This window comes from Talaromyces amestolkiae (assembly GCF_001896365.1).
Source record: "Talaromyces amestolkiae strain CIB chromosome Unknown scaffold2.1, whole genome shotgun sequence".
NCBI classification, from domain to species: Eukaryota; Fungi; Ascomycota; class Eurotiomycetes; order Eurotiales; family Trichocomaceae; genus Talaromyces; species Talaromyces amestolkiae.
In genome coordinates this window covers 1,799,886-1,812,503 of record NW_024468038.1, presented here as the reverse complement: position 1 = coordinate 1,812,503, position 12,618 = coordinate 1,799,886, and the positions used below count along the sequence as shown (strand labels likewise).

At 45.9% G+C, this 12,618-nt stretch overlaps 3 protein-coding genes across 3 annotated transcripts; 1 reads left to right on the top strand and 2 right to left on the bottom strand.

Annotated features, from left to right (window-relative positions):
- Positions 1-1,874: 1,874 nt before the first annotated feature.
- BHQ10_001875 (uncharacterized protein) lies at positions 1,875-3,050 on the bottom strand (the record flags this gene model as incomplete). Its single annotated transcript, XM_040873959.1, has 1 exon — positions 1,875-3,050. The coding sequence occupies one exon, from the start codon at positions 3,048-3,050 to the stop codon at positions 1,875-1,877; it is 1,176 nt and encodes a 391-aa protein (XP_040730380.1).
- A 1,756-nt stretch (positions 3,051-4,806) lies between these two features.
- Positions 4,807-10,882, top strand: BHQ10_001874 (uncharacterized protein; the record flags this gene model as incomplete). The annotated part of the gene is made up of 7 exons (XM_040873958.1): positions 4,807-5,581; positions 5,647-6,042; positions 6,574-7,724; positions 7,794-7,902; positions 7,957-8,116; positions 9,174-10,566; positions 10,625-10,882. The coding sequence occupies 7 exons, from the start codon at positions 4,807-4,809 to the stop codon at positions 10,880-10,882; spliced, it is 4,242 nt and encodes a 1,413-aa protein (XP_040730379.1).
- Positions 10,883-11,070: 188 nt separating this feature from the next.
- On the bottom strand, positions 11,071-12,270 carry BHQ10_001873 (uncharacterized protein; the record flags this gene model as incomplete). Its single annotated transcript, XM_040873957.1, has 3 exons — positions 11,071-11,597; positions 11,753-12,059; positions 12,106-12,270. 3 exons carry the CDS (start codon positions 12,268-12,270, stop codon positions 11,071-11,073), a joined length of 999 nt encoding a protein of 332 aa, XP_040730378.1.
- Between the last annotated feature and the right edge of the window lie 348 nt (positions 12,271-12,618).

Sequence of the window (12,618 nt, the reverse complement as noted above, 5' to 3'; positions counted from 1 at the left end):
CAGGCATCGAACAAAACCATTGCTAAATAGTGCTAGGGATAGAGTAGCAAGTAGGAATTAAGAACACAACGCATCGTCTCTCAAAGCCTCCCGACGAAAGAGGCCATTAGGATCGAAATACGGTCTTTCACCTAAACTAATCGTCCGATGGCCCAGCCTGTCATGAATTTCTGGTAAGGGGCTGAGATACGATCCTAAAGCTCATATCCGGAGGCCCAGAGGGTGTCTAGCATCTCAGGAGACCATTTTAATTGGAGAGAGAATTCGAGACTGTACCGCTGCCAACGCCAGGAAGTTCGGTCAGCCTATGAATAGTAAAATCACTTGGAATGGGCTCAAAGTTGATATCAGAGTGCCATCCAATTTTGCTTTCCTGCTTCTTCTCATTTGGGTCATTTTTATAGAGCTTTTCTAACGCTACTGAACTGATGATATTGATTCGATAATCATTTCCGCCGTGCTCACGACCTAAAGTTTGAAATAGAATGGATGGGCAGACCTGAATCTTTTGGTTTGCCACTTCTTTTTCCAAGATGATCAGCCGGTTCCATTTGGAGGTTGTCATCCATGTCGTTTTGGGATTTGAAGAAGACCACGCCGCGCTGGGAAACTACAGTAGAGGTTACCTTTAGATTGATTCACTCAACAAGGTAGAAAAATATCATACTGGTGATGGCTAGATTACGAATGAGCTCGTCGGAATTTGGGGCCCGGAGCCATTCTTTGAAATTGAAATTTTCATATTCTCGGCCAATACATGGTGTTACATCAAAGTACTAGAATTTATCAAGAACTCTCTTTATTTTCAATGGCCCTCTGATAGAAGAGCCTGCTTTGGATGCACCGTTGAGCAACATGATAGGGTTTCTGTATGATCAACTAATATGGTGAACTAGATCTATCTAAATCAGACGGGAGAGCCAACTGTTTCGACAAAGTTAAGAGGTTTTAGAACAATACTTATGTCTAACAACATATATTCTCATTTGCAAATCAAATATAGTTTATGATCTCATCAGCCTACCCAAAAACGCAATATCAAAGATCAATTGGACAAAGCTATATCAATTAGGTAACTTCATAAATGTTATCTGATGGAGATATCAATTTGACATTTTTCAACCCCGCTTGGTTTCATTGTTGTTCTCATGCAGTTGATAGTATGCGTTGTCTTCTTGAGCAACTTCGTGACTTGTTGTTTTCTTTTTGTTGAGAACTTATTCGTGGCAATAATGTAGACTTACAACGCCGATTCGTAGGTTTTACTTGCATTATCTTCAGGGATCTATCTTCAGGGATCTTGCATAAAGAGGACTTTGGGAACTTGTCAAGGTCAAAGCAATTTCCAGATATGGCAAGAGATCACGCAGCACTTCTTTCATTGACTTGGGAATTCCCTTCTATCAGCATCCATAACCCTCGGGATTGCCACGTCCAGCTACCCGTGGAATCCCTGACAAGAAAATTGGCATTATGGGCTGAGTTATATTGCACAATGCCATTCTGCACGGCACCTGCCTGTAGAGAACATCATTGCCTAATCCTACATACATGCATTATGCATGACTGGCATGTTCTAAGGTCAACTCTCATGGCATCCCCGGTAGGCATGTTTTCATCATGCATATTGACACATGGTCGCGTGATATTGTGCCTTAACCAGCTAGGTGGTTTGCAGTCTATATGTGGTATGATCAGAAATATCTAGCCGTCAATTAATACCACTACAGAATGTGAAGTGCATGTCTCTGAAATCAGAGCGCGGGAAGAAAGACATTTATATCAATACGTAGCATGGTAGAAAGAAGAATTCGTTAGATATTGAACTAAAATCGTTGAAAAACAAACATCAGATACGCTCTTATACTGTCTGCTCAGTGACGTGGAAGCAGATCTCCTGGGTTATAAATCTGACGAGCATTAATCTTAAGCAAATCTTTCACTGGTATAATTCGCTCGTCAGCTTCACAGCCCGACTGCTCCCCAGTCAATAGATCCTGGACTGTGGCCCTCATATTCTCCGATGCATATGTAGTAGCAATAATACGATACATCTGAGACACTTTAGACTCCTTGCCCAAGTATTTCCGCTCCCACAATATGCGCAAAAGACAGCCGAAGTTCTGAGCCTCCAGACATGCACTTAGTTCGTGGTCATCAGAGAATAAATCCGGATTCTCGGCTAGAAGTTGCTTGGAAATTTTGCTGACTGCGCTGATTTTTGCGCGCATCAGATGGTTTGCGTAGATAATGACATTGGCGCCTGAATTGTAAAGATCACTCTGCAGTGTGTCTGAGTAGGTGGTTGGAACAACAACCAGTGGTGTCACGCTATCTCTAGACCGATATTCAGTCAAGAAAGACTTCACTTCTCCTGGATCTCGGCTTTTGCTGTGAATCATGATTGCATCTACCCCAGCTTCATGGTAGACCTGTGCCCTGTCCAAGGCATCTTGCAACGCAGCCTGAACGGATGCTTTCTCCTCAGCTTCATCAGCCCGTCGTTTTCGGACAGTAAAACTCTCGATCCTTGCGGTCACCATAACATCTCTGTTCACAGCGGCAGCTTTGAAAATGCGAATCACATTTGCAAATTCATGTTTGTCTGCCTGGGGCTGAGCACCGGAACTCTCGCCTAAAGAATTGACCTTCTCGCCCGGTTCAGAGACGGATTTGTCTTCAATGATCACCATCGAAATGCCCATTAGATCCAGCAAGGCAACCAATGCCGGTATATCTGCAAGGGCCCCACCGCTATCAGCATCAAAAGCTGCGCAGACTGGTTTCCGCAAAGAAGGCTTGCTGCGTTGTTGATAGAAATTGTTCTCTAAAAGCAACAGAGCTGCTCGCTGAAGGGGAGATATAAGTTCAGTGTCTGGTATGCCGAGATAGGTCGTTTGGCACAGGCCACCAAACCACAAGCCATCAAAGCGCTGGCCATCGTCGGTGATAGTGTTTCTGATGATTTCTGTAGAACTAATATCATGCGTTTCGCAAAGACGTACGACGTCTTTGCCCTGGGAGAGAAGAGCTCTGATTGAGATAGCCATAATGATGTGCTTGAGAGAATATATCAATTGATGTCAACATAAACCAAATATCCAGTGTGAAGAGCCCGATTCTGAGAGAGAATTACTGGTGAGCTACCTAGGTAATGACAATGTACGAACATATAAACGGAAAACAGCTAAACGGGCCTGAGGACACTTCTCCCAAAGAATGGGCTACTACTATTCCACACTAGTTGAGTTTTCACCACATTTGCTTTCGTGTAGCCCTCCAGACACCAAAGAGTATTCGCCACGATAAGCAAAATCCTGCATAGATTGCATTGATTATCTGTGTGTTCCCTGAAACAGGGATCACTGGCCAACGTCATGATCTCAGAAATTGGGGGAGTAATCCTAAAGCTCCGAGTAGATGAATGATGGTGTGTTGCAACAGAGAAATGTCATATCTACCACCTATCCTGGTTATAAATGCATGTTGGTTTCGGCTGCGAGCACGCCCTCCAGTCAGAATTCAACGCCACTGAGATTCATGTTAGATTATCTCGTACATACCCCTAAAAGGCAAGAATATTTCATATCACACTCTGGTCACACGAGGCTTTTTTGGGTAACTGCGCCGAGGGAGTGTGTGATTTCGAAATTTCAAGCCTTATTCAACTGACTCTCTCATAGACAGACTGATTCAACGGACGCAATTAGATATCTTTTTGAGACCCAAAGCGTTGCATGTCGTCTGAATGGAAATTAACCATGCGTATGATTATAAGTAAGCCTCGTAGGATATGCGTCTTATTGTTTCCAAGGTCGTACACGTTCAAGAATCTCTTCAAATACTATTATCTTTTCCGCTTTAAGAAGACATTGGCCGATCAGACTCAATCTAATAAATTGCCCGGTCATTATAATTGATGCAATTAAGGCTGGTAAGGAAATATCCCTCTGATAGAGGGTGCATATGTCACCGAGTTCTTTCATCGCAAGTGTGTTGGAAGGACGGCTGGCCATTCATCCAAGGCCACACCTCTTTCTAGCAGGGTGTGCTGCACTCTGAAGCCAGGATGAATTATGTATAGACATATAGCCTGAACAACGAAATACCTAATTGGCTACAAGTAATAGTCAACCAAAACACAAGGCTGCTGAAAATCAAAATGCCACCTTCAGCCAAAATTCAGAGGCACACGACGGATTTCCTCTACAAGACTAGTGCCATAAGCAGCATGATTAAGCACACTGTTAATCGCAGGGATCAACATGATCGGCTCAACTTCCACTTCCCCGCATCGAATTGAGACTTACGGTGTGAACTTTAGCGTCTGATGATGCCATTTTCCTTGTACTTGTTCGTCAGCTAAGCGGCTAGATCGGCAGGACCTAAGAGTTTGTTTCTTGGTCCTCGTGGTGCGTCGCAATAAGACCAAAGCATTTTAAGAAGGTCTCATCTTATCAATCAGCGAGATTACATGGATTTGAAGGGAAGGGGAAACTTGCTCAGTATTGCAGTCAATTGTACCACACACTTTAACATCTCCCTTGGAGGTGACCCAGGTACTTTGATACATTAATATAAGTATTTAAAACTAGAATAAAGAAGTATGTTATAAGTAGAAAAATTCTTAAATATCTAAGGTAAACCATCACAATCTTTGAATCACTTTATAGTATCTACTGCCTTGATCATAGCTGTTAAAACCAAGAAAATGTCGGCATATCCAAAGATTAGTGTATGTATGGCCTGTTAATTTCGACTGAGAAAGTAGCTTACATGCGGCAGGTGAAAACTCCCATTGTCGAAATGGATGGCGATGAAATGACGCGAGTCCTTTGGGATGATATCAAAAAGCGGTTCATTCACCCGTATCTTGACATTGATCTACGGTATTTCGATCTAGGCCTACCATACCGTGACCAAACCAATGATCAAGTTGTCCGTGATGCCATTGAAGCAATCCGAGAATTCGGGGTCGGCATCAAATGTGCTACGATAAACCCAGATAAAGCGCGGCGTGAGGAGTTTCAATTGAGGAACAACTTGCCATCAGCAAATGGGTTGATCCGCAATGCCTTTGGTGGGACTGTATTCCGCGAGCCTGTAGTGATTTCACGAGTGCCTCCGCTTGTTCGGACGTGGACAAAGCCGATTATCATCGGCCGACATGCGTTTGGAGACCAGTATTCAGGTAAAGACCTTGTTGCTCCTGGCCCTGGCATCTTAGAGATGGTGTACACTCCTGAAAATGCCGACGAGGAACAAACTCGCATCCAAGTCTTCAAGTTCGAAGGGCCTGGGATCGCACAAACTCAGCTTAACACGGATGATTCTATCCTCAAGTTTGCGCATACCAGCTTCCGGCTTGCGCTTAGTAGGGGTCTTCCCTTGTATGTCGCGACGAAAAATAATGTGATGAAACAGTACGATGGTCGCTTCGTTGCAGTCTTCAAAGAACTGTACGAGACTCAGTACGAGCCTGAGTTCAAAAAGCAGAACATCTGGTACGAGCATCGTCTCATTGATGATATGGTAGCGTACATGATGAAGAGCGAGGGTGGGTTTGTCTTGTCTCTGAAGAGTGAGTATTTTGCCTCTCCCGCACACAGACAAGAAACTTAGCATGGCCTTATTTTCTCTTGGTAGATTACGATGGTGATGTCCAATCCGACCTTGTCGCGCAGGGCTTCGGGTCTCTAGGCCTGATGACCTCTGTTCTCACTACCGCAGACGGCAAAGCTTTTGAGAGCGAGGCTGCCCACGGTACTGTTACGCGCCATTTTCGCGCGTACCAAAAAGGGGAGAAGACGTCCACAAATCCTATAGCAACCATCTTTGCCTGGACGCGTGGACTGATCCAGCGCGGCAAACTCGATGATTCCCCCGATCTTGTTGCATTTGCAGAATGCCTGGAGAAGGCGTGCATTGACACAGTCGATTTGGATGGCATAATGACTAAAGATCTGGCCATCTCGGCTGGGCAACCAGAGACATATGTGATGACGGACGAGTATTTGGATGCGACAGAACAGCGGCTGAAGAGTGAGTTGGCTCGAAAGCTACCTAGGCATGGAAACTTTGAAGTACAACTTTCTAGTGCCTGAACTCTTGAGTTTTGATTGGTAATGATTGACCGCTTTTTTGTTAGTGAAAATCCCAGATTGATTAATTTTCATGTCTATAGTATGAGTTATATAAATTATTTTAGTACTAGTGGTAACATACTCGATAATAAATTCTGTGCGTGGAAGCAAGTTAGATTGATAACTAGAAGTAGACAATCAACAATAACCCTGCATTTTTCATTTGCACAGCTATAGTGCGAGTGGGGTGGTACATTCTGAAAATAAAGAACAAAGGGGATCTCCGAGATCAAAACTTCGCATCCTAATTTCCTTTGACATTTGTTGAAATTCTTGTGTGAAACAACATCTTTACAGACGTATACACAAACCATGCAAGACTGCACAGCAGAAGGTGCACACAACAGCGTCGAAAGGGATGACAAAACTAACCAAGACGCCATCATCGCTTCCTTGGCCGACTGCCCTAGTAATCATGACAACCTTACAGACAATGGCAGCAGCTCCAAGGAGAAACCACCACAAAATGCGGAGGCAGCGCGCCATTCTGTTTTCCCCAAAGGCACTCGAATCTGGATTGTCACCATGGCCGCCATATGCGGCATGGTCTCGCCGCTGTCTGGAAACATCTATTATCCTGCACTCAATCCATTATCGGTTGACCTTCATGTCAGTCAGTCACTGATCAACATATCTCTCACCACCTACATGATATTACAAGGTATTTCTCCGACATTGATGGGAAATCTGGCTGATACCAGTGGCCGTCGCCCGGCGTACATAATTGGTTTCATAATCTATCTTGGTGCCTGTATTGGCCTTGCCCTACAGACATCATACCCAGCTCTGTTGGTATTGCGTTGTCTACAGTCAACGGGGTCATCTTCAACCATTGCACTGGGAACAGCCGTTGCCGCTGATGTTGCCACCGCTGCCGAACGTGGAACGTATATGGGCTTGGTAAATGGAGGTGCATTGGTTGGACCTGCCCTGGGCCCCGTTCTCGGTGGTATCCTAGCAGCGTTTTTGGGCTGGCGGTCTATATTTTGGTTCTTAGTGATCTTTGTTGGTGTACTACTTACCTTGATGGTGTTGGCCTTTCCAGAAACAGGTCGCAACGTGGTGGGAAACGGATCAATTCCACCCCAGCGATGGAATAGAGACTTGATCAGTATCATACGGGCAAGGCGGAGTCTAGCCAAGTCACAAACGCAAGCTTCGTCACATCCTACGCATCTGAAAGACGGTAAAAGAGGGATCCGAATGCCAAACCCGCTTGCAACGCTCAAAATCCTAAAAGAAAAGGATGTTGGGCTCCTGCTTCTATACAATTGCCTCGTATATGCCTCCTATTTCAGTGTCACCAGCAGTCTTCCATATGTTTTTCAGCAACAATACGGATTCAACGACCTGCAAATCGGATTAACTTACCTTCCCTATGGTATCGGAGCATTAATGGCCTCGCTGTTCAATGGGCGAGCTTTAGACTGGCGATTTCGTCAAGTTGCCAAAGCTGCTGGATTTGAAATAATTAAGGGTCAGACCACTGATACCAGACATTTCCCTTTGGAAAAAGTGCGATTGCCAATTGCATTGATCTTGATATTGATTGGAAATTCTGCATTGCTCTGCTATGGATGGGTATTTCTTCCCTTGTTTGTTCTTCTCGCTACCAAAAGACAACTAATCAGAGCTCATATGTTATGATAGGTCGTGCAAATCCAAGCTCCATTGGCGGCTCCTCTTGTGCTCCTTTTCTTCGTTGGCTATTGTATTTCCGGCAGTTTCAATTGCTGCAGCGTCGCATTGATTGATTATTGTATGTGCTTTTCATTGCTAAGTGCTTTCCGAAATAACAAACTGACAACCCCAGACCCAATGTCTCCGGCAACAGCCACAGCGGGTAACAATCTCTGTCGTTGTCTGCTGGGCGCCGGGGAAGCAGCCGTCATCATCCAGATGATTGACTCGATGGGATACGGTTGGTGCTTTACATTCATTTCATTGGTCATATTTGCTACGACGCCGATTCTGTGGGTTCTGATGCATTGGGGCCCCGGATGGAGGGAACAGAGAGCGCAAAGGATAGAGGCTGAGATTATGTCAGGCTCTTCATAACGAATTAGCTCTAGCATGCTAGGGTTGTGTGGTCTTCCACAAAAGGAAACATTTCGGCGACAAAGAAGACACAAACTCTGGAGGAGATCAGTCAGTCCGTAAGATGCTGACTGCTTATACTCAAATATTGAAGGACAAGATCGTGGTTTAGGATAGACATATACCAATGATGAAGAATCAGTACAAACGGCCCGCCAAATCAGCAATGTAAGAAGATTGTTGAGTTCAGCACTTGTGGTCGAGTTAGGGCTAATCTGTGAACCGAATCCGGCGCCACCCCGGTCCGAGGTCGAAGAATAAAGTTCGTACAAATTTTGTGATTGATGGTTGACGGCGACCCATCCTTATACAATTAATAATAATAACAAGAGGATTCCATAAATCAATGCAAATATTCTCAAGAACTGAGATAATGCCAGACGCAAGGAATATATACTTACCGTATTACAGTTTACCGTAATAGTCGTATCATTAAGGCGTCAGATCAATACGGACCCATACAGACTCCGTGATTGGCCGATCCGCAGCAAGGAATCTTCCCCGGACTCAGACCTTCTTTCTCGCTCCTTGTCCAACACTCTAGACAACCATCACAACGTCCGGACGAAGAGGTGGAAATCGGTATATATGTCATGCTCTTTCTACACTTCCTTTAGGACATAGGGCTTGCGTTTTTCTTATCAGCTCCGGAAACCCCGCAACATGCCTGGAAGCCTGCCTAGGCTGCAACTTTTATCGGATGATCACTTTCGCTAGACGCCTCGTCGCTACTGCACACCTAGATGCGCGTGAATCCCGTTGGTTGATAGCTATCAGTCCGCCGGACTCCTCATTCTTGACGGGCGAAGGGTCAAAATGACTCGCCGTATAGTATGTTCTTCTATTGCTTTCTTCTTTTATTTTTGTTCAATTGCAAGTCCATCTCAAAGCGATGTATAATTCTAACTTGACTGTCCGCCCTGCAAAGGTTAGAACGGGAGTTCAGCTCAGCGTTTTTGGTTTCTTCGTCTTCCTTATCATCCTCTTCATCGACAAACAATTCCGCGTCCTACCGAATTCCATTCATGGCCATCTGCCGACCCATCACCCGGGCTTTGTCGTTACGGACGTTACGATCGTGACCTGCTCGTCTATAAACCTTTTCTCGAGTTGTACCCTTGACCCGTCGGTGTGGTCCCGCGTCGACAAGGATCTCTACCTCGATAATACGTGGACATCTGCCGCCTATGTACATTTCCAGCGAAAACGGGAGGAGGAACTCCTCGAAACTGATAAAGTGGTAATCGATCTGCGAATCAGTAGGTTCAATCCGGGACTACTGGATTCCAAGACAAAGAATCCGAGGGGCGGTGCGCCCAACGCCATCGACTCGAATGAAAATGACTGGGAAGCGAGACCCGGCGGAATATGGTTGAGGCGCAGTTCTGAGCCGCATGTGAGCGATTCGAAGCAGGCTCTTACGTCGGTTGATGTCTTATTTGGAGCGGACGCAGTCGATCCGCGACCCCAGTGGGAGGTGAAAGATACTTTTGTGCTGTTGAATAGTTTGACGGAGGCGACGGAAGCACGACTCACGGTTCGAAGGGGGGTACCACCAGTGTTGAAGAAGCCAGAGCTCAGAATAAACGATAGCGAAAGGTTCAAGATTATGCAGGCGGCGGATCTACATCTGAGCACAGGAACTGGCGCTTGCAGAGATCCAGTGCCTGAAGAAAGAGTACCGGGAGAAAAATGTGAAGCTGATCCTCGAACATTGGACTTTGTTGAGAAACTCTTGGATGAGGAGAAGCCGGACCTCGTGGTGTTTTCGGGTGACGAAGTCAATGGCGAGACGTCTAAAGATGTCCAAAGCGCTGTTTTCAAATTCGTCAAGCCGCTTGTCGATCGAAAGATCCCGTACGCCGCTATTTTTGGTAATCACGACGACGAAGGAAATCTCAACCGGGCGCAGCTAATGGCGCTTCTCGAAGAATTGCCGTATTCAGTATCTACCGCTGGTCCGGACGATGTCGACGGTGTCGGAAATTACATTGTCGAGGTAATGGGTCGGTCGAGTGCCCATCATTCCGCTTTGACTTTATATCTTCTTGACACACATTCTTATTCGCCAGATGAGCGTCAATTCCGGGGCTATGACTGGATTAAACCGAGCCAGATAAAATGGTTCAAGACTACATCTCAGAGTTTAAAGAAGCAGCATAATCAATACAGCCATATGCATATGGATATGGCTTTTATTCATATTCCGTTACCTGAGTATCGTGAAGATACCAACTCGTGGAAAGGTAATTGGCTGGAAGCACCGACAGCCCCGGGCTTCAACTCTGGATTTATGGATGCTCTCATAGAAGAGAATATTCTATTCGTGAGCTGTGGACAGTCCGTCTACCATCCTTGCACTTTGAAACTTTTGAACTAACCAGATTCATAGCGACCACGTCAACGACTACTGCATGCTCAACCGAGACATGAACAACAAACCAAACATATGGATGTGCTACGGCGGTGCCTCGGGTTTCGGCGGCTACGGCGGCTATGGAGGTTTCATCCGGCGCATGCGATTTTACGAATTCGACATGGGCCCCGGCAGAATTGTGACATATAAACGTCTTGAATATGGCGATACCGAGTCGCGGATTGACGAGATGATGATTGTCGATGCGGGTCAGGTTCGAGCTTGATACCATTCTTGTTGTTGCTTTCTTTCATAGCGTTTCATTATACGGAGGAAGACCATTCGTATTTATTTTACAGTATACCCACTGGATATTGATTACTTTTGAAGTGTATTGCAATTGGACAGTCTATAGTTGCAATAGGTGATTAGCATATTATCTGTCTTTTTTTGTCTTATTTTTAGAAGTAGTCGCTACCACCACTTCTCGTAGAGAACCCTCTCCTTACCAACCACCGGTTCAAGGTACTGCACGAACTCGTCCGTCATGGCCGGCGGGCCACAGATGTAATATACCGTGTCTTCCTGCTGTGGCTTTGGGTCAAGATCGTCTTTGCTGATGCGTTGGCCAAGAACGCGTATGAATGGCCTGCTGTCGGATGCGTTATTACCATCGGTCACCTTGTTCAATATCTCGCTGGCTTGTGCGACCGCAGTAGGGGATGAGAGGTTAGTCAGGAAAAGGTCCAGATCCAGCTTGATATTTGCGGGCCGGTTGTTAACTGTTCTTGTGCGTTGCAGAATGTTGCGTAGTCGTGACAGGAAGAGGATCTGATCGAGCGTCTTCTCATCCAGCACGGAGGAAGATGCTGGGATCTGAGTCGAGTACAGAAACCGGATGTGAAGTGGATGATTAGGTGACCTCTCTGGAAGAGGGATTGCAGGGTTGAGTGTTTGGTCTTCTGTTAGATGGGAGAGTATCGATATCAAAGGGCTTGGGTCTTGCCGTCAGTTCAATGATTCATATTTCAGGGGAGTACAGAGGCCTACTTGATCCCAACACCMCCCGCCACAAAGACTATTTTATGAATCTGATCCGTCCTCACGGAAGCAGGAGGCCACACAAAACTTCCCCCGACTCTTACTCTCAACTCACACCCCAGAATCTCCTTATGTGGTCTCCACAACCACGCCGCCGCCGGATTGGATGGTGATTGCTGAACCGCAAGTTCTACATACGGATACCTTCCATCAGCCGCAGCCTCGGTCCCGAATTCGCCTTGTTGATGGGATAGGTTCTCAGTCCCGTCTTGGATGATGGTGGGATCGGGGATGGGGAGGGGGAGGGCATCAGCAGGGGTGGAAGTTATGGTGAAGCCGCCTGCTTGCGGGATGGAGGGAATATGAACATCAAGCCATTGACCGGGGAGGAAGGAGAATGTCTCTTGGGATTGGGCGTCGAACTGGAAAGTCAGTGTTTGCAGTCGGGGGGTTAAGAAACGAACATACGGCAGTTTCGTCCGCAGGCGCTTCTTGCGGCAGTGCGAACCGAAGCAGTCGAATGGATGGATTGACTTGCTCGAGACGCGCGACATGAACAGTGTATAGTTTGTTCTGTCGTGGTTCTGCCGCTGTGCGTGTCTCATGGGGGATGGAGTCCTTGCGTGGAGTCATGGTTGTTGCGCCGCGAGACCAAAGTGATAGTCGGGATGTCTGCCCCGCTCGATGGAAGACTGTAAACTGTAAACTACATATGTTGGGTGAATGTATCAGTCTAATCGGCCGCATTGGGAGTTGGGCTGAAACATTACGGTTTGTATCACTGATAATTAAGCGTGTTGCAAGAACAAAGTTGATGTTTAGAGGAGGTTCTGTATGTATGACGTCGTTGATGCTAATGTCTCTTTCCTAGGTATACGTACCGTAATGATACGTGTAGGTTATAAATTACATACAATATCTAACCAATGTAAGAGGTTTATAAGATAAAACACACACATATGTCGATACTATAGTCTTGCA